At 42.0% G+C, this 24,210-nt stretch overlaps 1 protein-coding gene across 1 annotated transcript; it reads left to right on the forward strand.

The window, feature by feature from the left end:
• Positions 1-2,433: 2,433 nt before the first annotated feature.
• On the forward strand, positions 2,434-18,382 carry dcaf5 (ddb1 and cul4 associated factor 5). The gene is made up of 9 exons (XM_041953219.1): positions 2,434-2,786; positions 4,038-4,181; positions 4,845-4,881; positions 5,535-5,674; positions 7,149-7,278; positions 8,407-8,620; positions 13,203-13,269; positions 14,218-14,345; positions 15,699-18,382. Exons 1-9 carry the CDS (start codon positions 2,570-2,572, stop codon positions 17,022-17,024), a joined length of 2,403 nt encoding a protein of 800 aa, XP_041809153.1. The 5' UTR covers positions 2,434-2,569; the 3' UTR covers positions 17,025-18,382.
• Positions 18,383-24,210: the final 5,828 nt, after the last annotated feature.

Consider the following 24,210-nt stretch of genomic DNA (forward strand, 5'->3'; position numbering starts at 1 on the left):
CCTCATAGATTAGCGTGTTATAAACCTTCCCGGGACCCTGCAGGTACGTATGACTGTGGTTCACAGAGGCACATGGACAGACCCGGTATCTGTCGTTCTGTCTGAGCTGGACAGCAGCACAAGCAGCGGTGTTCATGGCATAGTTCATATGCAAAGCAAACCAAGCACCTGTATCTTCTCAGTGCTGTGTAATATCACTTAATGCTCAGTGTGTGAGGCCTCGTCGGACTATTTAGATTTTAGTTGAATATTCTGTAAGGTTAGCCTAGAATGTGACGTTAACAAGAAATGTTCTGTCAGTAGATCTTTCGTTGACTGTTAAGCATAAAGCGAAAAGTATTTTGCTTGTTGAATTTCTTTCAGTAGCATTTTCCTCGTAACCTTTGCCAATTTCTTGATAAGTGCCTAAATTGCTTAATTTTGACAAATCAACATTAAATAATTTGTCCTTGGCTAACATGGTGCTGATTCTGGTCCGACAACAACAGAATATCTCAATACAGTGCATTGATTTTGGCAGTCGAGCTTGTTCATTGGAGGGAGGGAAAATCACGCTGTGGACAGTTGGCTCTCAAACATGGGTTTGGATTAATTAAAAGAACACCACAGCCCATTTGCGTTGAGCATATATTTGTCTCTCTGTATAGAAGATGTTTTCGATGTTTTGGTTTTTCATGTTGTCTCAGAGAAAGGCTTGTTGAAACTGAAAGTTCCCTAAAGACTACCACTGTAATCCCAAAACTTGGAGTAATAAAACTACTATACACACTAAAATGTACACTGCTATGTACTCTTTCCCTGTGTGAGTTATTAAGCTCTGTTTGCTACTCGGTGCATTGGATGAAAACAGGAAAGAAAATGAATCAGCTTAATAAACTTCAGTCAGTGAAGGCAACAGATAACAACCAATAGAAAAACAGTAACGTTTTTATAAAAACAATGTTACTTCCTGTGGTTCAAAGTTCAGACTTGACTTTGGGAGCAGCGGCAGAGAAAACAGCTGGCCGTCATATCTCATGATCTTTATCAGCAGAAAAGCTACTAAATGGACTCAACTGCTGTTTCTAAGGTCAACAATAAACTGTGAACCTACGCTTTCAAGCCAGTGTAGCTCAGAAGTCCTTCTAGTGCTCAGAAAAAATTGAAATTTGAACATCTACAATACATCTGATGAGGATAATGTACTGTGATTGAAAGCTCCAGAGCAGCTATTGAAAGCACCTTGTGGTTACTCTTTGAAAGACTCACCACCAATTTCAATGTAAAACTTTATTAGCATCAGTGTATACTTAAATTACCAAAAATTACTTTCATATGACAATAATGCACTTAAGGTCCTGCAGTCAATATTATACTTAGGTAAAAGTACAAAAGTATTAACAGTAACAGAACTAATCATGCAGAATGGATCCTTTCAGAGCTTATTTTATATCTTATACTCTTGTTTTTTTTTTTTGTTGATGGATTGGCATGCAGCATTTTAAAGTTGTCGCAGGTTGAGGTGGAGCTAATTTAAACTGTGTTATACTGTAAAATAGTTGAATCTATAACAATGCATCATATAAGATGATCGCATGTTGATTTAATCTGCCCAGTGACTACAGGTGACAGATAAATGTAGTTGTGACTGTGGAATATTTGAAGTAAAAGTATAAAGTCGCACAAAATTAAAATACTCATCGTAATCAAGTACAAGTACCTCAAAACTGTACTCAAGTACAGCGCTTAAGTAAATGTACTTATCAATTAAAACACAATCTTTTCACAAAAACAGTGTTATTTTCTCTTTGAAACACCAATTATATAAATTACACAATTTAAAAATCTAAAAGTAAAAAAAAAAAAACATGTAAAAAGTCCCTTATTCAAAACTTAACTCAAGTAGTACCAAAGTATTTGGATCATAATATAATTAAGGTACCAAAACTAAAAGTATTCATCATGCAGAATAGTGCAATTCATAATAAAGAACATATTATTGGATTATAATTTGTGATTGATGTATCACTTCAAAGTTGCAGCGGGCCAGTGTGGGGCTAATTTTAATTACTTCATATGTAATTAACTTATTTTTTTTAACAATATTTTGTGCTAATAATCTGAATCTGTTCAGTAAGTAAAGTTATCAAATGAATGTATGTTTGTAAGTTATAGCTTACATGGCACCACAGGTTTGTTTCAACCTAACGTGTGAATGGTGGTGTGGTTAGGTGGGCTCACACCTGATACCTGTGGTAGGAACTAGTTGGCCCACATTCAGTTAAAGGTGAGACGTGAAATTGGAGCCTGTGGTTGTAAATGAAAGTCGGCGGAGTCCGGGCTGGTGATGCTGACTGACAGACAGGGGGAGAGAGAGATCCTCCACCGGAGCAGGAAGCTGCTGCTGGGACTACCGAGAAGACAGAGGAGGTACAAAACAACGTCGACATCAGCAGGCAGGCAGCGGGGCATCCACCATAATGTAGACCCAGCAGAGCAGGAACAGCCGTGTGCCACATCCAGCGAGCGACACGAACGGATGTCGAGGGTGCAGTGGTGAAAACAAAAGCAGAGCGGGCCGTATTTTTGCATGGTGAACATGAAGGAGCTGAAGGGCTGCGGTATGCGCTCCTCGGTGGGCTTTCTGTCCCGCAGAGAGCTCACTGGGCAGCCGCTCATGAAGGAGGAATTCCAGAGACGCAGGCTGGCAGGCTGCACCAGCCTCTACAAGAAGGATATGCTCGGACATTTCGGCTGTGTCAACGCCATTGAGTTCTCCAACAACGGCGGAGAATGGCTGGTGTCCGGTAAGTTGACAAATCCCCCTTTCCCAGGCTGAGACTGTTTTAACGTGTTAGCATGCTAACGCTAACTAGCCAGGCAGTCAGCTGAAACCTTCCTGGGCTAGCCAAGTTAGCCTAGCTCTTTTTTTTTTGCTAGCTAGCTAGCTAGCTAGCTAACGTCAAACCAAACAGCGAGCAGCTCAGAGGGGCAGCAGTCCCGGATCAGTCCCGGATCAGTCCCGTATGTCAGTCCGTAAGCTCATCACTGCGGCCCCTGAAGTGCACATTTTCTTTCTCTGGTGGGTCTAATCATGGCTACCTCCTGAAATCACAATGCTATTTATGTCCTGAGAGGATTAAAAACCATCATCTGGCCTAGTATAACAGCCCGAGGCTTGCTATTTTTGGGCTGCTGAGGATGTTAACTTTGCACAATACAGCTAAATTAAACGTAAATTCTAGAAACTGAGCTTGACTCCACCTGGCCAGGTAAGTTAAACTATATATATGCACTTCATTAACTCTGCCACTTCGATGAATGGGAGATGTATACAGTTCTTTCCAGCTGAGTGTAATTATTAACTCTTGACCATGAAAACGACCTCCTGATCTAGATTTTGCACCACATGCATTACACTGTAGTGTTTTAATTTTGCTCTTCTAGGTGTGTTTTGAATGTCATCTCCAAAAGAGCTTATTTTCAGACCATATTGTTCAGCTCTGCATCTAACTAATGTAGATCCAATTATAATAGATTATTATTATCACGTGTTCTATGAAATGTCCACAAATTCTGGAAAAAATTACCATTACAGTTTTTCACAGTCTAAGGTGACATCTTCAAATGTCTTGTTTTCTCTAATCAATAGTCTGAAACTCAAAGATACTTAGTTTACACCCACAGACAGCAGAGAAAACCAGCAAGTTGTCACATTGGAGAAGCTGGCGCAAGAGAATGGTTAGAGGGCTTGTTTGGGAAAAAAAAAAAAAAAAACTATGAATCAGAATGGTTGACTAATTTTCCTTTGATTCACGGAGCGATTAATGAAGCATTATACCTATAAATCTTTTAGTTTTACCTATTTAGGCCTAAAAAATGATTGAAATGAACCAGTCTGAGGAGGGAGCATGTTCGCACATGTACTGTAGACATATGCAACCTGTGACACATGGTCATAAGTGTTGCTTCACTTTAAACGGTTTGGAAAAGACTGCTCCAGACGATTCTGCATTGTTGTAAGCTGGTGGTGTCGGTCCGTCCTGTCATGTCTACAGGAGGAGATGACCGCCGGGTGCTGCTGTGGCACATGGAGAAAGCCATCCACGCTCGGTCCAAGCCTGTGAAACTGAAGGGAGAGCACCTGTCCAACATCTTCTGCCTGGCCTTCGACAGCACCAACAAAAAGGTCTTCTCTGGTGGTAAGAGCAAGAAAAGCTACATCTGGTCTGATCTCCGCTCTTTCACAACAAGGTTCAATCCTCTTCCGAGTCCTTGACCCATGCAGGGATGTAGCTGAAAGTTAGATCAGATTACATTGAGGAAATGTTGATGCGTTTGGTAATGGCAGGTTTTGATGGAATAAAGTGTATTGAATAAAAAATTAAACCACAAGAGGTGACAAGCATAACACTGACATGAGAGGCACTGCAGGTGGTAAAGCGCTGTAATAAATGAAATAGAAAAAAAAACATTTATTTCGAATGCACATAGGACTCAATAGAAACATTATCTTAGTTTTTATATCATCAAAAAGCAAAAGATAAAATATTAAATGGATTGTTTCCCGTGCTTTTAAATTGCTGCAGAAATGTTGGAGTTGTTGAATTATGTTGTTCTGGAGGCATGACATGAATGCTGCTTACCGACCGCTGACACGCTGCCATGCAAATTAGTCAGGAAGATAAAATATTGATGATGCTGTGTAATGATTTAGTTGCTGGCTGGTAGATGATTAACTAACCACACCATTTAAGACTCCCCTGAAGGCCACGCTAGTGTTGCATTTAAGCACTGAGGTTGAAAATTAGAGCAGCAGAACGTTTATCCTCTGTGATCCTCAGTTTGTCTCTTTGCTGTTTCAGGAAATGATGAACAGGTGATTCTTCACGATGTGGAAAGGTGAGTAAAATAACACAATTAACACACTTTATATTAATGTACAGATGTTCACCATCAACTAGCTACTTATTAGCATGCATATCAGTGTCATATTGGCTCTTTATTAGTCCTCCGGGGCACTGCCAAGATGCCTGTGAGCACCTAACCCCTACCTGCTCAGCATGCTGTACTGTCATGACCCATCACTCTGACATCTCTCCATATCAGTTGTGTCATTTTATTATCCGTGTATCAATTAATTGCATTATTATGTGTGTGCGTGTATGTGATAAAGTACTGATCAGAGCATAAAGATGAATTCCTATATTTGTCAGCTGTAATTAGGAGGTTATTGGGGGAGAACTCCTTGCTAATGGCCCAGTTGTTGTAGAATGTCGTCATGCAGAATAAGACATTAATAAGTGCTTTATAATGACTAATAAAGAGCCAATATGCCACTAATATGCATGCAATAAGCAGCTAAGTGGTGAATATGTATCTTATATAAAGTGTTTCCATAACACAGCCATCATTACAGTGTGATTGATATATATATATATATATATATATATATATATATATATATATATATATATATATATATATATATATATATATATATACACACAATTTGCATTTACTTTAACAAAACATCTGGATTGTTGTTTCTACAGAAGAGAAACTCTGAACGTGTTCCTGCATATCGACGCCGTGTACAGTTTGTCTGTCAGTCCGGTCAACGACAACGTGTTTGCCAGCTCATCTGACGACGGACGTGTTCTTATCTGGGACACCCGCGAGCCGCCGAGTGCAGGTAAGCGGCGGTGGCCTTTATGCTCCTGTAGACCTCGTTGGTTGGTGATGACAGTAAAAGTATTTTTTTTATGGTGATGCCATGTTTAATGTTTATTCATATGGCTGCAAGGCAAGTACAATTAAAGGCCCTATTCCAAATGATGTTTGGATAAGTCAGATAACCTACTTCATAGTCTGAAAATATATCCTGCTGTTGTGTGAGGCTAACGATGGATTAGAATAAAAAATGGAAACCACAGTTCCTGCTCTGAAGGATAAATGAATGAGTCAAAAGATGGGACCTCTGTCAGGTAAAACCCTGGATCAGTGTGTAAAGTTATCTTTGTTTCATGAAAATAAAGCTCTGCAATGGTGTCTTTGGTAATAAAAATACACAAGCAGAGCTCATCTCGAAGCATGTCCTCCCTTTTGTTGTCTCCATGTGATTGTAATTAAAAAGCTGTTGACATGCAGTCTATTGTAAGTGTCTGAAAAGGGTGGGTAGTGCTCCATGATGGGACTTAGTGAGACTTGTTGATAACTTTAAAAATGCAGTGGATCATCTTGCATGACGGCCACATCCTTCTATTTTAGAAGCCTTCCTTGTGACCAAGTTGGACTAATAATACATTTAGCAGTAACTGGTGCTCCATGTCTGCGAACAGGCTTTTTATGTAGCTCTGTTCCCACCCTGCAGCCTCAGTTTGAAAGGACAAAAGTCACACACAAATACAAGCAAATGCATTCCTTTATTGGTCGAGCTCTCACTCTGAATATAAGTCATGTTTTATGATTAATTCTGGTGTAGCCGTAAGTATAATGCATTAAAATAAGTGAATACACGTGGGCTGGGAAATGTTTTGATTAAATTGTTGATTGACAGTGTACAGCAGTGATGCTACTGTTTGAGACTGGCTGGTGAGCTGAAAATCTGCTCCACACAAAACTGACATGTAGAAATTCTATAAATAAGAGTTTACAGATGTGCTAGCGGCTCTGCGAACCTGTACATTGGTGCTTTGAGCTAAATGCAAATGCCAGCATGGTAACATACTCACAGTGACACATGCTGATGTACAATGTTCACTGTCTTATTTTAGTTTTTGCATGCTAACATTTGCCAAACAGGACTCAAACAAAGCACGGCTGAGGCTGATGGGTCTGTGATTAGTTTTGTTATTAGATGGCGTTTGGAGACCGTTTGGGATCCTATAGGGGACATGAATTTCTGTACCGAACTTCATGACAGTTCATTCGATAGTTGTCAAGATGTTAAACTCAAAACAACAAAAGCAAACCTCGTGGTGGCGCTAGATGAAAACTTGGGGGATCCCCAAAGTCAGAAGGAAACGTCATCTGGACCTCATGATAGTCTGGACCAAAACAGCCAGACCAGTATTAACATTCCTACAGCCGTGCTGCTTGTTGCTAAAAACCTGTCACAGAAGTGTTCATGTAACTGTAATTGATAAAAATCTCATGTGTTCCTGCAGAGCCGTTCTGCCTGGCCAGCTACCCCTCAGCTTTCCACAGTGTCATGTTTAACCCTGTGGAGCCCAGGCTGATCGCCACAGCCAACTCCAAGGAAGGAGTCGGATTATGGGACATCCGCAAGCCACGCAGGTTAGAAATTTTACTTTTGATCCATTTTTCAGTGCGGCATCACTGAAAAATCCAGTGAATTACAAGCATGCAAATAAACAATAGTAATGTTGATAAAAAACAAAGAAAAATACCCTTTGCAATTAATATTTCATCAAAATCTGAAGCCGGGCGTAAAATAATTGTACATCAAACTGTAGATTATGGACTCGGTCATTTTCCAGTGGTTTGTATGTTGTTTGTATCAACAGAATCAAGTTTACAGTCTGATGCAAGTTTGTCCCGCCCATGTCCACCAGGTGGCGGTGCTGACCTGCAGTTAAACTAACCACCGCTGCCACTCCGTTAACTGCAGACCTGTTGCACTGCAAAAACCAAATGTTTATACCACTCAGATGACTCTGTGAAAATACCGATTTGTGCTGGGAGTGTGTTCACTCAGGTCAGGTTAGGTTTCACTTAGTAAGACACAAATGACAGCACTTCCAATAAAAGTAAATACTGAGTCATCCCTCCTCCACTGTTGGCTCTGCCTCTCTGCAGTGTGGGTATGTTTACAGCCACCTCTTAGAAATACTCTCAACTTACTATGAAGTTTAAAAAAAGCTTCCAGTTGAAGTTAATTTAATGAATGACCTGTTTTATTTTGTCATTTTAATTCAGTACTGGCCAGTCTGTTTAGTCTCCCGATAAGCTGCAGACATATTACAGGATATCTTCTGATGATGTAGTATGTCTGTCGCAGTGGTGTTTGAAAGGTGCGTTACAAGGCTTCAAAGTATTAAAAAAATGAAATCCACTTATTCAGAGCCTTATTTTGACCCAACTACATTGAACTGTGATGTCTCAGGTATTAGTATAGGGACAAAATCCAAACTTCAATCAAAACCCCTTCAAAAACTAGTCAGAGTTTTGTTTTGACATATTTTTGAAATGATTTGCACTAATAAAAAGCAGAGGTATCTTCTGCAATGATATGGATCTAATATCAAACTCAGCTGGATTATTTCCAGTCAGTTTTGGCTCTTACAGTGAGAAATGGGACGCTCATCTCTTCCGAAGTCTCACTTTGTGATTAAGGCAGAAACGAGGATTGGTGCACTGAAGTCTTACTGAGCTCTAATATGTTCTTTCCTTCTGTTCTCTCAGCTCATTGCTGCGTTATGGAGGCAGCATGTCCCTGCAGAGCGCCATGAGTGTTCGCTTTAACAGCACCGGCACCCAGCTGCTGGCACTGCGCCGCCGCCTGCCGCCCGTCCTCTACGAGCTGCACTCCCGTCTGCCCAGCTTCCAGTTTGACAACCAGGGCTACTTCAACTCCTGCACCATGAAGAGCTGCTGCTTCGCTGGAGACAAAGATCAGGTTGGTCGCCAGATTTTAGAAATCCCAACTTAAACTACTGCTGCTATCATTGCTATATCACATTTTGACAAAGACTTGGTTAATATATTAATAAGGCATTTATAGATAAAAGGGTTGTACAAAATAATAGCTGAACAACAAAAAGAAAAACAAGGCAAACAGGATTTGAGAACATCTCTTTCCAACTTCTAGTCAGCCAACGTTTCCAAAGGCACCTTCCCCTTACATACATACAGGCGGAATGCATTAGTGCTGACGAATGAATTGTATTTTGATCCTTATGTACGTGTGTGATAAACACGTTCAAAACGTGATGAATAAGAAAAATCCTTTAATTTATACACGCCGGGGGTCCAAATTGAAACCCAAATGCGGGTAGATTTTCCATTTGGCCATTTTTCCTTCACATTTGCGGGCAAATGCTTGTACAAAAACAGACATGTAATAAAAATTATGCTGTGTTGTACTGATACTTAAGGGCACCCTGCTTGTGGCTGCTGTTTGCGTCGGAGTGTGACACATGGTACTTCATGGTGTGTTCAGGGCCCCACTTGAACTCTGAGATCTACACTGCGGTGCACGGCAAAGCTTGTTGGCACAAACGGTAACTTCATGGTGCATTCAAGTGCTGCTCGTAAACTGACTAAAGGTTGTGTGTTATACTCCCTTTGTTGAAATACATAGGCCTACATCTGTCATTACTTTCTTGTTCTTTCACTACAGCATTTTTAATAATTAGATACTAGAATCATAACAGCATCCCACTCATTGCTACAAGGGCAGATTTTAAAAAATCTGTTAAACAAATCTTAGCAAATTGTTATCAGTACAACAGCAGTAGTGCAGCAGTCCTTCTGTGATAATTTTCAACTTGTTTTACAGCAGGTTTCCTTAATAAATAAATAATATTATCATACTCAATATGCATTCATTTTGGCCAGTAAAAAATATGCATGTTAAAAATAATTCATTTCATTTTTTTCAGTGTGTGCATCAGCTGTTCAGTGTTTGGAGTCTATGTTAGTAGTGTTCCTATTAAAGCAGAAAGACATAGAACTTGTATAGCTAATGTGCACACTTCAATGTTTGTTTATCTCAAGTCATATTGTCATCGCAATGTTGAACAATGTTTGCACATCACAGATTTTCCCCATATCCCGCAGGTCTAAAATACGTGTGTATGAAATGTTTTACAGGACTTCTAAAAGTTTCCATTTCATGTGTCTGTGCAGCCATAAAAGTAGTGTTTTGAATATAATATATGGCACTCAGGTGTGTGATTTAACTCCTGATACAACAAGCAGAAACAGAATATGTAAGTGATGTCAAACAGTGGAGAGATTGTTTTATCTGACTTTGTGGTTACATAAAGTGAAACATGAGGAGAATATTGGGAACATGTGGGATCAATAGAAAGAATAAGAATAGAAGGAAATGTGGGTTCCTTCTGTGAGATTGGGACTTCTGAGTGTTGGAGGAACACCAGGAGCCATGGTACTCAGCCAATGGTCCTCCCGTTGGTCCTCCTCAGACGTGACATCACCCTGCAGCCACGTTTATTATGTTAACATTATCCTCGGGTGTCAGCAGAGCTCATGGAGGCTTAAAAATGATCCCTCGCTACATGAGTGAAGCAGGTAGTTTAAAGGTCACAGAATCGGGTCAGGGCTGTACAAGAAGGTTGCTGGTTTGCATCTGTTCACCTGCAACGTAGTTGGACAGAAAAACTGGATTTAAATTGCTTTTTTGACTTTAACAAGGATTGTTCAGGAGAAAGACCATTGTGGGTCAGTTGGTCCTGTACCGCATGTGTTTGAGCGGAGTTACATGCTTTAAATATATATATCCTTTAAAAAACAAATGCTGATGTGGTGTCCCTCATATATCTTGTTACAGTGTAATCAGCACTCACATCTTGTGTGCCGTCAGCACATGTGCAGTGTTAAAGGCCCATAAAGATCATACAAAACTATTTTTATATGTGTAAGTATGTAATTGAGTCTGCCTTCTGAAGAGAACGAAGCATTTTTGTGCCTCTTAAACGGAAGTATTTAAAAGTATATACAGTACCTGTTTACTCCTGAGCTGACAAAGATTAGTGATGTAACCATGGATCAAACTTTGGGTTGCAAAGATTGTCTGGCAACACTTGCAGGTCCAACTTGCTAATGTGGCTACAAAAATGACCAGAGACTGAGCTCAGGTCATCCAAAGTGTATCACTCTGTGGAAATCTTGTTTTTGTTGAGTGGTTTCACTCCTCAGCTTTCTGCAGCGATGCAGAGGTGTACTTCAGGCTTCGTTGATGCACGTCGACATCACTGTTAGGTGTGGTTACAGATGCAACAGCAGCACATGTCTAACCACATCAAACCACACCCTGCAGTGCTGCTTGGTGTGGTCACAACCATGACTTTTCAGCCTGGTATTACGTTGCTCTTTAGTGTGTTTCTTTATTATTCTTTATGCAAAATATTTCAAAAAGTGTAGAGACAGGATGCCAGTTTTAGTAAGACATCACAGTTTAGGGGAGAAGACAAGAGGCAGCAGAAGAAATTTGTCTCACAGCGCTCTAATTTTCAGAAACCTCCTCATATAGACCCAGAACCACAGACGGCAGAGGATTTTCTCAGAATGGCGTGAAAGCAGAGGTGCAGAGTGGCAACCTACCACACAGACTTGATGGAAAGGAGAGAGGGAGGGAGTTATGGGTGTGACATTCCTGCTTGACGTGTCCTCTGGGAACCTGAGGCGGAGCACACAGGTGTTCAGTTCAGAGTGTGTTCATGTGGCCTGGAGCTACACTGATACGAGTCTGTTTCAGGAATAATGACTTCTCATCACTGCAGAGTAGAGGTTATTTGTAGATCAAGACATTTTTCACCAAATAAAAGTTTTACAGTGATTAGAGGAGTGAAAATGGATTCAGCGGCCAACATGATTGCAAGCCTTCAAGAAACATTCTTGAGCAAGTCTCTGAAACAGCAAAGTTGAAGGAGAAATGCACCCACAGAGACCAGCAGAATATTTCCATAAGGAAATTAAAGACATTTGTTTCAGTCACTGGCAGATAAAGTGGCACAAAAATAATTCACAACTTGACAGAATGTCAGAAAATCAGCAGCACAAGACGATGCCTTAAAACAAATGTAAACGATTTAACAAAAATGTGCCTCCAGATGGTGAAATAAGGCTCGACAGACGTTCCAATTGAATAGAAATGTGCCAGAAGAACAGAGGAGGAGAGAAAGCAGGGGACGTATTTTTAAGAGGGAAAAGGTTCTGGTGTTTTTCTGATTATGCACCTAAATATTTGTGGATGCCTGTGCAGTCCAGTTCATAACCAACCTCCAGCCAAATAGTAGTTAATTAGCGAGGATAGCTGAACTCTGGCTGTAGCCATCGACACTGGCTGCGACCACTGCAAACTATAACCACCCTGTTGCCATGGCTACAGTTGTGTGTAGCTATTGCTATGGCCACAACATTAGCTGTGGCTGTGATCGTGCATGGACATACGACAGTAACAGTGGCCTGGACAGCGTTGTAAAGCCAGTCAGTCCTGCCAGGATTTCTGTCAGATGTGACAGATGTGCTATGAGTTCACCCCTGGAGTTCAGGAATAGCTTCACCACAACGCTCAGCCGAACGTGTCAGTTCACACGGGCACGTTAGTGTTGAACAGAAGAAAACACAAACATCCAGTGGCTACAACCATAGCCATAATCACAAGAAGGTGACGGAGTGGTGCCTTCTTGGACGTCCTGATAGTAAATAAAACGTGATAAAGAGCCACATAGTAGTAGTTCTACTTTAAATCTGTACATTTCACTACAAATGCATCATGAATTCCTGAGCGTTGGTGACCCACCTCATGCAGTTGCAACGCATAGCTTGGCGCTACCATGTTATGTCCAAGAGAAAAGTCTGAAATCCAGTGAAGAGCAGGACTGATCTGCTAACGTTAATATAAACTCCAAGACTGGCCCCCACACACTGGGGAAATACACATAGTGGATGTGCTTGTTGTGAGTGTGTCATGTGAGGAAACCCAAAGCTCGACTTACCGAGCTTAGTCATGGTTGCGAAGCTATGATTGAACGATCACTGGTCGGGGGGGAGGGGTTCAGCAATCAGTGAATTGGCAGATCGTGTTAATGTTGGAATGACTGCGCATTACAGCCAGTGCCAGAAAGTCAGCTTCAAGCCCGTCTTTTCTTGACATGTCGCAGTATATATGTGTAAGAACTGTGTGCACCCCCCCAGTCTGGCTCTGTCAAAACTTACCTTAAGCGACAGGTATAAGTGGAACCATCTGTTTTCAAACAGTTCAGACGTGGAGCAGAAGCTGTGTTAGGGTCAGACTGTCATGTTGTGTTAAGAACTTGTTTGATCTTGTTTGTGAGATGAAGCGCTGCGATAAGATCTGGTGGGTTTTTGCCATATAGTGACCCCCCCACCCCCAAGTGTGTGTGTATATGTACGTATAAACATTTCCGCTCTCTTGTGGTCATATGGAAAGTTTTGTCATATGTATTGGAGCAGACTTAAATCTCTAAACACCCCTCTGTTTTCCTGCTCAGTACATCTTGTCCGGGTCAGACGACTTCAACCTCTACATGTGGAAAATCCCGAAGGATCCAGAAGCAGGTGAGTTACTGAATCTGTCCGCGCCGACTGCGTATTTACGTGGCTCGATGATTTACATTGATTTTGCCGTCTACGCGCGACAAAAATGATGAATGTCTTTCTGTCTACTCTGCTGAATGCTTATGTTTTCTTTTGTGAGTTTGGTTTGTCTAAGTTCACGCTGTTCACCAGGAAATCAGTGCTTGTAATCAGATGTTACCACAACTTGCAAATATTTTTTGGTGATGTGTCATCCTGCAAGGTTAAAGATCTGAGTGGCGCCAGGGAAGGCAAAAACAAACCTGATTCCAATCGCTGTCAGTTTCAGCCCCAGAAAGAATGATGGACGTCTCTGTGCTCTTTGCCATTGAGCATCAGCCCAGGCTGTGGTTTGCCCTCAGTTCATTCGGTCACAGTATACTTTCCAGGCCGAAGTAACTATCACATATCCTATATCAGCGTCTGTCTCATTATATAATCATCCGCTTTGTAGTCTGCTCAGTTCTTACTTGGGTCAAACTTTTTCTTGACTTTTAATGTTTCCAAAGCAAAGTTAATGCTGGAAATTTTGGAATAAGTGCTCCAAATAGGCCTTCTGTGAACATGCCTCAAATCTAATTACTCTGGGAAGAAAATCCCAAAAATGCAACAATCCAGGAATGTGGTCGTTTGTAGCTCTGGAGCACCACCTGACACATTTATGGATTTCATTTTCCCTGGAGTTACTCACACTGGAAATATGTGCAAAGGGCCTGTTTGGTGTCAGACTTATGACATCTTGTGAGGATTACATTACTGCCATATTTCACCGTGTTTATTTTCTGTCCTGGAATATTCAGAAGCAGGTTCAATAATCCTGGCTCTCTTTGTGGAGCTGACTGTGTTTGTTTTAACGAATCCATGTCATAGACTCGTATCTGTGTGGCTCTGAGCCTGCGTCACAAACCCACATCGTGTTCTTCCTTCAAGGAGGCCCTGGTCGTGTGGTAAATGGGGCTTTCATGGTCCTGAAGGGTCACCGCTCCATCGTGAACCAGGTTCGCTTCAACCCTCAAACCTACATGATCTGCTCCTCCGGTGTGGAGAAAGTCATCAAGGTTAGTAAAGAAATATCATGACTGTATTGGTAAAGTAATTGGTAAAGACATGAGTGTTTTTTAAAGCCTGGATTTCGACCTGAAGGTGAGTTACAGAGAGATAACTCTTCTATCCACTGCAGCATCAGGATGATGTAGTGGTTGGATAAATTGTTCCGCAAGTGGACAGACTGAATGTAAGTGTGTGCCCTCCAAGGTTCAGACAGTAGACGTGCCCTTAAGTGAGACATTGATCTCCGCTGACACCACACTGTAACAGACTGAGCTGCGACGTCCCTCTGTGGAGTGGGGAATGAGAAAAGATGAATATCCCCATATCGTAGAATGTAGTCTGTATCAGGTGATGTCAGGCGGTGTTCAAAAACTGCGTCGTGGTGAGATATGAATGGTTCCACAGATACAGGATTTCTGAAACCAAACCCAGGCTATGTCACACTGCCAGCCTTTCACCTGTCTTAGCAGTTTAAGGTGGCCCGGATCAAATGGCGAAGCCTCCATAAGCATACGGTAAATCAAAGCTGTTACTGTAGCTCGAGCTTCATTAGATTCCACCGTCAGCTGCATTTTCTGATTTATCATGATAGAATTCATATGGCGAGCCATTTGTTTTGATCTGTTGGCTTCTTTGACAAGAGCGTGCTGTTAAATAAACACTCCTCACAACATTCAGATGTTTCGCTGCACACAGCAGCTGCGTTCCTGTATTCAGTCTTACTCAGTGCGAGCTGTCTGAGTCACTGTGTTGACCGTATGAGTGAACTAGCTCTGTGTCGCTCTGATGTTTGACTCAGTGAAGCATCATCAGTCATCAGTTATTTTGCCTGTGCTCATAGAAACAGAACACTTAATGTGTTCTGTTCTGTTCTGTGGCTGAAAATTAGTTCAAGGAGAGAAATAAAGCACACCTGTGGTCTTTTGTTTTGCTTGTGTCATCAGGCAAGCCCAAAATCATGATTACAGTACATGAAAAGGTATCGCTACCAAGCCTTTGAATAGCGCCATATTGATCTTAAAAAGTGAACTCAAACAGTCTAAAAGTTCACAGCTGTTCACATGAAAGCATTCACACAAGGATAAGAAAGATTCAGTTCTTTTTGTGTCAGTACAGTAACACAAGCTCTCTGTTGTGTACATTTTACTGCAGTGAAAGCTGATACAGGTCCAGGTGTTCTGTAATATGACCTGGGCTTCTCCACTGCTCACTTTTTCTCCTTTTTTCATTCTGCCCTCCAATCTGTCCAACTTTAAATCCTCATGTTTGTCTTTATCTCCATCATCTCCATTTTCTATCCTGTCCTTTATGCCTCCATCCACTTCCACCATTCCTCCACAATGTTTCTTTATCCTTGTCAGGTGTGGAGTCCCTACCTGCAGCCCGACAGTCTAGGTGACCTGGAGGGCCGTGTGGAGGACAAGTCACGCAGCCTCTACACCCATGAGGAGTACATCAGCCTGGTGCTCAACAGCGGCAGCGGTCTGTCCCACGACTACGTCAGCCAGTCCATCCAGGAGGATCCACGCATGATGGCTTTCTTCGACTCTTTGGTGCGTCGAGAGATCGAGGGCTGGAGCTCCGACTCTGACAGTGACCTGAGCGAGGAGGCCATCATGCAGCTCCACGCCCGAGGACGGCGTACCACGCGGGCCACACCAACGGCTCCCACCGCCGTCTCGGCTGCTGGTCACCACAGTGACTCTGACAACTCTTCCTCCTCCTCACTGGCTGGACCTGACGCCTCAGGAGGGGAAGAGCAAGCCGGGCCGGAGGTGGAGGGGCGGCCGAGGAGACGAAGCAGGCATCAGCGGCATCAGTCAGGCTTCCTTGTGAACGAAGACTCAGACTCGAGTGAGTTTTGGCTCGACCCCATGCCCCGGCCTCGCTCCCCGAGCCCCAGGGACAACTCCACGCTGTCTAGCCCCACCTCCTCCCCTTCGCTTCCTGCGGGAGCCTCCAGCTCCTCCACGTCCACTTCCAGCTCCAGCAGTGACGACGAAGAGCGGCGGAGCGCGGTGAGGCGGCGCAACGTCATGAGGCGACGGCGCATGCATGTAGTCTCCAGAGCTGGGGATCGACCCGAGTCTGTACAGGCTCTGTTTTCAGCCATCGACTCCTGCAGTTACCCGTCGATATCAATCGATGACCTGTCTTCCTCCTCCTCAGGTGAGGAACAAAACTCTCTCCAAATCAAGCCCTGCACTGGCAGCGCCAGAGATGAGGAAAAATGTCTGAGCCCTTCTGACTTTGTGTGTCTGAGCCCAGTAATGTCCCCCGAGAGCCAGGAGAATGAGGAAGGGAGTGACAGGACTGAGCTGGAAAGACATCCAGCTGCGTCTCAGCGATCGCTGGTTGGACACAGGACTGGAGAAAGGGCTGCTACAGATCCGGCTTTAGACAGCTCTGATAGCGAAGAGGCTTGTAGCAGCTCAGGGGCTTTAGACAGTATCTCCCAGAGCCAGCACAGCCCCGGAGTGAACGGGCAGCACCGGACTGTGGCCCCGTATGTGAGCGAGAACCTCCTTGTCTCCTCAGAATCAGAGGAAGAGACTGGCATTACACCTGAAGACACAAGGCCACAGAGAGAAAAGGGCCTGGCACAGAGCGCTCTGAAACGGACTCATATGGGATCAGAGCAGGGAGAGTCGGGCTCCTCGCCCTCGGAAAAGAAGTTAAAAACATAATGACATCTCTTTCTCATCCTGGAAAGAAATCCTTTGTTAACAGACTCAGTTCAGGAAGTGGGTTTTCTATGGGTTTTTACAACTCATCTTTTTCATTTCGCGTCTTGTAGTCATGCGACACATGTGGACTCACGCTGATTAAGAGCAGAAGACGTTAAGGAACTAAAAAAAAGAAAGTGTGGTTAATTTGTGTTTCCGAACAACGGAATTGAACAGTGTCATCGTTCTTTAGGTCAAACCGCAGATGACATTAAAAGATGGAAAATATAAAACGTAAGCTAAATATTATTGATAACAATGGTATTTTAAGTGAAACGCCTTTATTTTCATGCAGCATCAGTGTTTCTCTCCCATGCTCTGGTTGTTGCAGAAAGCTCCACCCAGGATTTGGAGCTCCTCCAACTACAACAACAAAAAAAGGGTCTTATGGAGGACAAAGCTTAGCAGCATTTTAATTTCTGCAGTTTCACACTGAGCGTAAATCTGATTGGGCTTATTTTCATTTTCAAGTGATTCTCGGCTAAGACTGCTTCGGGGGTGTCTGAAGGATTGACTGTGTCTCCATAGAAATCTTAAGGAGCACCATTTGTTTAAGCTGTGCATTGAAATGACGCTTTCACTGTGTCTACCAATTGTTTTTTGTCTCATTATCCAGCCCCTGGGTACCATTACAAGCCAGCGCTCGCTTTTGTTTTCCTGCAATTAAAGAATAATTTGCTCCCCAGTGACAATGCCACAGCGTCTTCCTGAGGCTGCACTTACTCACAGTCGAGTTCGACTGAAATGTTTACACTCTCTGACACACGTCTGTCTGAAATGATGGAAACAAGTTATTTGGATCCTCCGCTACCGACTCCGCTAACACGAGTTGCCGTGGCAACGCAGCCTCAACTCTCCTGTGAAAGAAATCTGAAGCTCTTTCAGCGGGCCCTGACCCTGAGCAACCAATGTCAGCCAGAGTAGTTTTTTTTATTGAGAGAACCAATTACCTTTGCTTTCATTAAGAGAATAGTTCAAACAATTAGCAGTCTGCTGCTCTGAATGAAACACATACATCACAGAGAATTAAAACACTGATTCAGATATTACAAACAGTTAATGTTCATCTCTGGAAAAAAAAAAAGCCTTTTGATGTGGATAGATGCTGAAAAGAAAATATTTTAGTACCAAAGTCTTTGGCCACTCTGAAAAAATGTGTTTAAAGTGTTCTGTTTTCATATTTGTCTGAATGCTGGTTGAAAATCCTTCCACATTAATTAATTCATGAATTAATAGTCAGGTTAATTTTGTTATCTTGAAAGTAGTCAAATTGAACCTGCAATAACTGATTTTTTTTTTCTTTTGGCCACTTGGGGGCACTGGAAACAGTTTGTGAACACAACATTGAAAAATCATCACGGATTAAGTCATGTGGCGAATGGATTCATTTATGAACTCAGCTGCCGTTACGGCGCAACATTATCATTAGTTAGGAGTCTTGTTCCTGACAACCTGATGAATGTAAGTTCAGTATTCACTCTCTTTTAGCTCTGTTTTTGGTCTCTACCAACTGTTTCGGGGAATATTTGTCTCTAGCGGCTAAAGCAGGCAGACAGAAATATGGCTGTACGTCCCAATGCTCTACTACAGCAACAGTGTGGAACTTCACCAGAGTGTTACAGTATGCCATGTTAATTAGTCAAAAGTGATTAAACAGAATTTACGGTATTTAGAAAAGGAAAGACCCTGCAAGAAACAGTCAGACAGCATCTCCAGCTCAGAGAAGCTGGCTGGGGGTTTAGGCCAATCAGATCACAGCTCAATTTCAAGCAGCTTCTCAGAGCCAATCGAGGACTGTGCTCCTTCACCTACCCCCAGGTTGGACCTGCCGACAGTAGTGAATCCTTAACTGGTTGTATTTGAGACCTTTGATCATTTTTTGGGAGTAGTTACTGACCATTAAAATGCAGCAGTCGTTTACGGTGTGTTTTTAGAGCTTTTTTGCCTAAAACTGATAACTGATTACTTACAAACAACGCTAAGAGAAAGCCTTCTTTTCATGTTAATTTTCTTTTTGTCCTAAAAATATCACTTATAGCAGCTTTAAATATGTTGAATGTAAAAAGTACTGGAATCAGCTCGTGAAATACACGCTCTGTGCGATTTGTCAGGAAACTCATATCAGTGGATATCAAGTAAAAGTACACCAAAGGAAAGAAAAAAAAAATCAGTATTCCTAAAACAGACAGGATGTTGACCAGTCATGACTTGAAAAACCATAAATGGATGAGTATCCATTCAGCAATAATTTCGCCACACCCTCTCAGATTCCCCAACAGTGTAATGATTGCCCATGAAACACATGATGTCATTGCTTTCCGAGGAAGCAGCAATGCCAGCTGTCTCCTGTCTACAGCCTGAACGACGGCACTCTTCTGCCAGACAAAGCAGACTACTAGAGGGCACACCAGTGGTTGCTGGGAAAGATTACAAAAGAAAACACACCACATGGCATCACGGCCTCGCGGGCTGGCGGTGAAGTGGTAATCTGAGGGCAGGCAGACACGTAGTTGAGGGTTATCGAGTTGTTTGCGCTGCTGTCTTGTCAAAATAATTTCCTCTACTTCATAGGACTTTGTGACCAGCACTTATCTGCAGGAAGTAGACACCCTTCATTTAACCCCCATGCCTCCCCTGGGACAAATAGTCCAATTGGGATAGTGTATACTTTGGGGTTGTTTACATTTTGAATGGTGTGTGCCTGCTGCGCTGCATTTGGCTTAATGATTAATTACAGTTTATGGATGCAGGGGCGTATGAGAGAGTCAGCTTTTTTTAACTGACACAACATCAGAATTATAAGTTGAATTTCACAGATTCCCTGAAAGAATTAAGTCATGCATCTTTTAGTATTACTGAACACAATGCTGAAGCACGCTTTGCTGGTCACATTAGAAGAGAATCAAACCCATTAGTGAACTTACAATGGACTTTTTTTATCTTTATTTACTCAGGAAGGTCAACTGATTATATGTGCTCTTTTGCAGCAACACCCTTCTTCATAGGTCACATTCACAACTGGGAGGAGCCCAGTACAACCACAGCCTTTGAGGACTTCCATTAAAGCAAGCATGGGTTTGGTCAAATGCACCATATTGGTTTGGGAGGGGACATCCTCACTTTTTCAGTTTCCTAATGACCACAAAAACCTATTTTCCTCAGTCAGCGTTGTGGTCCTACATGCTATTTGCTGCCAAAGTTTGTCAGTTGCAACATTCAGCTCTATTTGTCGTCTTGTCCTTGCGTTGCACTGGTTTGTGGTGGGCGGGGCTCATTTTGAAAAAGGTGATGACACGTTTTCCCCTGCACCAATCAGGATTTAGAAATAATTCAAATGAAAATGTGATGGCAGATGTTGAGCTCTTTCCTTTTGTGTTGCCAATCAAATCGGACCAAACCACACACTGCCCACACAGTCCTGATAAACAGATTTGTTTTTGAGCATTAAAACTATTAAACTGTGATATGTGCACATTTTGTCAGGAATATTTAATGTTACAGAAGAACGCAGAAACACTGCACTGATTTAGCATTACTCTCCTGTAAACTTTGTCAATCTCGCAGTAGGCTTTAAACAACAACAACAAATTCAGAGATATCACTCCTTGTCATGACCCTGAGCCTACATTACCCACAATGCAACATTGCCGCTGACAGTTCTGTCACAGATTCGGAAGTGTTATGCTAGTAGCAGCTAACTTAGCTTGGAGCTACATAAGCAAATATGAGGAGCGGCCTTCACAGGTCTAGTAAGCGCACTTCTTTTAACTCCACAACCTCAGACTTTTTACAATTTTAAACTCATCTTCAGACCCAACCAGTGCTGACTCAAGTTTCATCACATAACTCGACTCTGGAGCCACCAATGTCACTTTTAATGTGCAAAATCAAGAGATCTGAAACCAAGTTTTCTGGGGTTTTAAGTTAGATTCTGAATTTGCCCTGTGCTGAATTGCCCCAGTTGAATCCAGCACCCGCCCACTGCTGCATTATAACCCAAAGGAGCAGAACTCCCCTTTTAGATTGAGTCCTGACATTCTTTATCCTGTGCCTACAGTATGTTTCCTTTGGGCCCAGATGGTGTTTTGGCTCAAGCTGTTTGACCACAAACCCAAACACATGTACAACTCAATAGGATTACCATGGTTGTTCTGCTGTATCCCATACATGGTTTAGCTTTAACTGCAAGTACAGCTATTTAAGAATTCCCCTCCCAACATGACTGGAATACCTTGGGATGTTGCCAGAGACCAGACAGAGCCAAATGCACCAGCTCTTCACATGACCTGTGTGCCTCAGAAAGCAGGCCTGAGCTCCTTTGCACCACTGACTCTTCACAAGATATTCTGGGATTCTGCTGAATAGCATGATGTTGACGTCAAGTAGCTGGACCGAGTGAAATTTCTCCAGTCTGCCCAAACCAAATGCAGTCTGGAGTGTGCCACCAGAATAATTACACACATTTCAGTGATTCATTATAATGAGTTAATTGATGCAGTTAATAAGCCATCATTTGCAGTGTTGAGAGGAAGAGCCCCTTTTGTCAGCTGGCCAATTGGAGCTCCTGTTGCTACTCTGTAGCTTGGACCTTTTTTAATTTTTAGTGTGGCAGTGTGTTTCAATGACATTAATGAAAGAGACAAATGATAGAAAAACTCATTACAGGAGTAATAATTAAAAGCCTTCTTAGCCACGTTAGTTGCACTCTCCAGGAATAGCAGTGTCAGTTGGGCCACCACTTAGGTCCAGACTGAAATATCCAAACAAATATTAAATTAATCATCATGAAGGACATCATTTTGTGAGGACTTTTATTCATTCAGACATTCAGTCCTCACAGGATGAAGCCAGTTGACTTTGGTGATCCCCTGACTTTTCATCTGGTGTTACCAGCAGGTTAACATTTGTGGTTTTCAGTGAAATGTCTTGACAAGTAGTGAATGATTTGCCATAAACTTTGGTACAGATACTTGCAATTAAGAAGGTTAACGTGATAACCATTATATCTGCTTAACATTACCAGTATATGTAGAGTATACATCAGTGTTGTAAGATCTAGCGTTTCTTCAGATTTTTAACTCTGAAGGATATCATTTTTACAGATTCGTGTGAGTTTTATGAGGAACAGACTGATTTGATACGCTTAGCCAACTCACAATGGCATTTAGCTCCAAACACCACTGTGCCTATGTACAGCCTCACACAGCTGCGAACAGAGCTGTAGGCTCTGGTTCCGATTTATTTAGCAAACCCATTTGTCCCTGAATTAAAAAACTGATTATTTGAAAACACGGATAATGAAACTGACTTATTAGTGGGGGCAGATAAGGAACATTGTATTACCTTTTAGCCAGTAGTTTTCAGAAAAGTATAATTTAAATTAAAATGTAATTAATTGCTTTGTTTTTCAAGTCACTGCAGGTTACTTAGCCAATGAAAAGGTGTATAATTACCTCCATGGCACACTCTAGAGTCTCTTACTATCAAGCTGCTGTCAGCTACTTTTGGTTTTGTTCTATCATTGAGTTTTATCACCACTGCGCTGCTGCTGCCTTGCACAGGAGCCGCAGGCTGCTTCCTTAAACCAGGGACCAGGCAGAGCTGGCAGCCGGCTCCCTGTCCGTGACATCACTTTCCCAAACATTCACCCTTGGAAGTTTGTCCATATATGGAAGAGCGCTCCACTTTCTCCTGACTGCCGGGGCTATCCTGTGTCGGCATCTTTCCTGCTCTGTGTGTGTGACTGTGAATGTGTGCATGTGTGACAGAGAGGGCGAGGAGAGGGAGTCGGTTTACCTTACAAGGCAGACAGACCTGGCCTTCGCCTCTCATGTTTACAGGAGCTGCGTCCTGACTCACCTTTCTTTTCTGAATGACTGGAGGTCTGGTGTATGCAAGTGCTGTGCACACTGTAGGCCTACAGTATATATATATATATATATATATATATATATATATATATATATATATATATATATACTATAGCCTACAATATTTGCCAATGGTGGATGAAGTATTCTTATCCTTTACTGAAGTAAAATACCACAGTGTGAAAATACCCCACTTAAGTAAAAGTCTTGCCTTCAAACTTAAGTAAAAGTATGTAAAAATTATCAGCAAAATTTACTGAAAATATCAAAAGTAAAAATCCCTATCTGTAGTAGTAACTAAAGCCGTCAGCTTCCAAATAATATACTTTTAACTCCACTACATTTATTTGATAATTTAATTCACCAGTTAAATCGTAAAATTAGCCCCCCGCTTTACCAGCTGCAACATAAAGTGATGTAAACATTAATGCATCAATAATTATAATCCAGTAACATATGCATGATTCTGAAATGAGCCATTCTGCATAATGAATACTTTAAGAATTAGTTGGTGCTAATACTTAAGTACTTTTGTACTAAATCCCAACACTGTGGGGATGCTACCTTTAATGACGAAACATATCTGAATACTTCTTCAACCACAGACAGTAAAAATTTACTCAGTTACAAGACAAGTCCTGTAATGATTCAGAAAAATATAGTGGTTGGATGTAATAAGTATATTTACCTAAGTACTATAATCAAATACATATTTGACCTACTTATCTTCATGTAATGCTTTGACTAAATTTTCGAGGGAAATGTTGTAGGCTACTTTTTATGTCATTTGATGAACGACTGTAGTTATTCATTTCTTTACACATTTTACAAAAAATGGAAACAAGCAAAGTACCTCATACTTTATGTTCGGTAGGCTACTTGAGTAAATCCACTTACAGTTACAGTCCACCACTGTAGTATTGTTCATATGACTTAAATAAAGGATGGAAGTGCTAAAAACTCACCCAATATCAACAAAACTGCTTCATCAGTGTGTGTTTTAAATGCTGTCGTTACAACATGTGAAGTAACGCGTTACAGTAGTTTTACACCGATTACATCCTGAAGTTTCCTCGCAGTCAAACAGTCAGATGTTTGGATCAACCTATGCAGTCAAACCTTGGATACAAAGCCTCCACACTGACAGCCAAACAAGCCAATCCAATTCAAGGGGGCAGGTCATGTGCGCCCATAGGCGTCCAATCAAATTCCTCGGTCGGTTATCGATTCAATTTGTCTGAAGCAAAGTTTTTGCGTCTGTCACTCGTCGCCACTAG

This window comes from Chelmon rostratus, chromosome 15 (assembly GCF_017976325.1).
Source record: "Chelmon rostratus isolate fCheRos1 chromosome 15, fCheRos1.pri, whole genome shotgun sequence".
Classification (NCBI taxonomy): domain Eukaryota; kingdom Metazoa; phylum Chordata; class Actinopteri; order Chaetodontiformes; family Chaetodontidae; genus Chelmon; species Chelmon rostratus.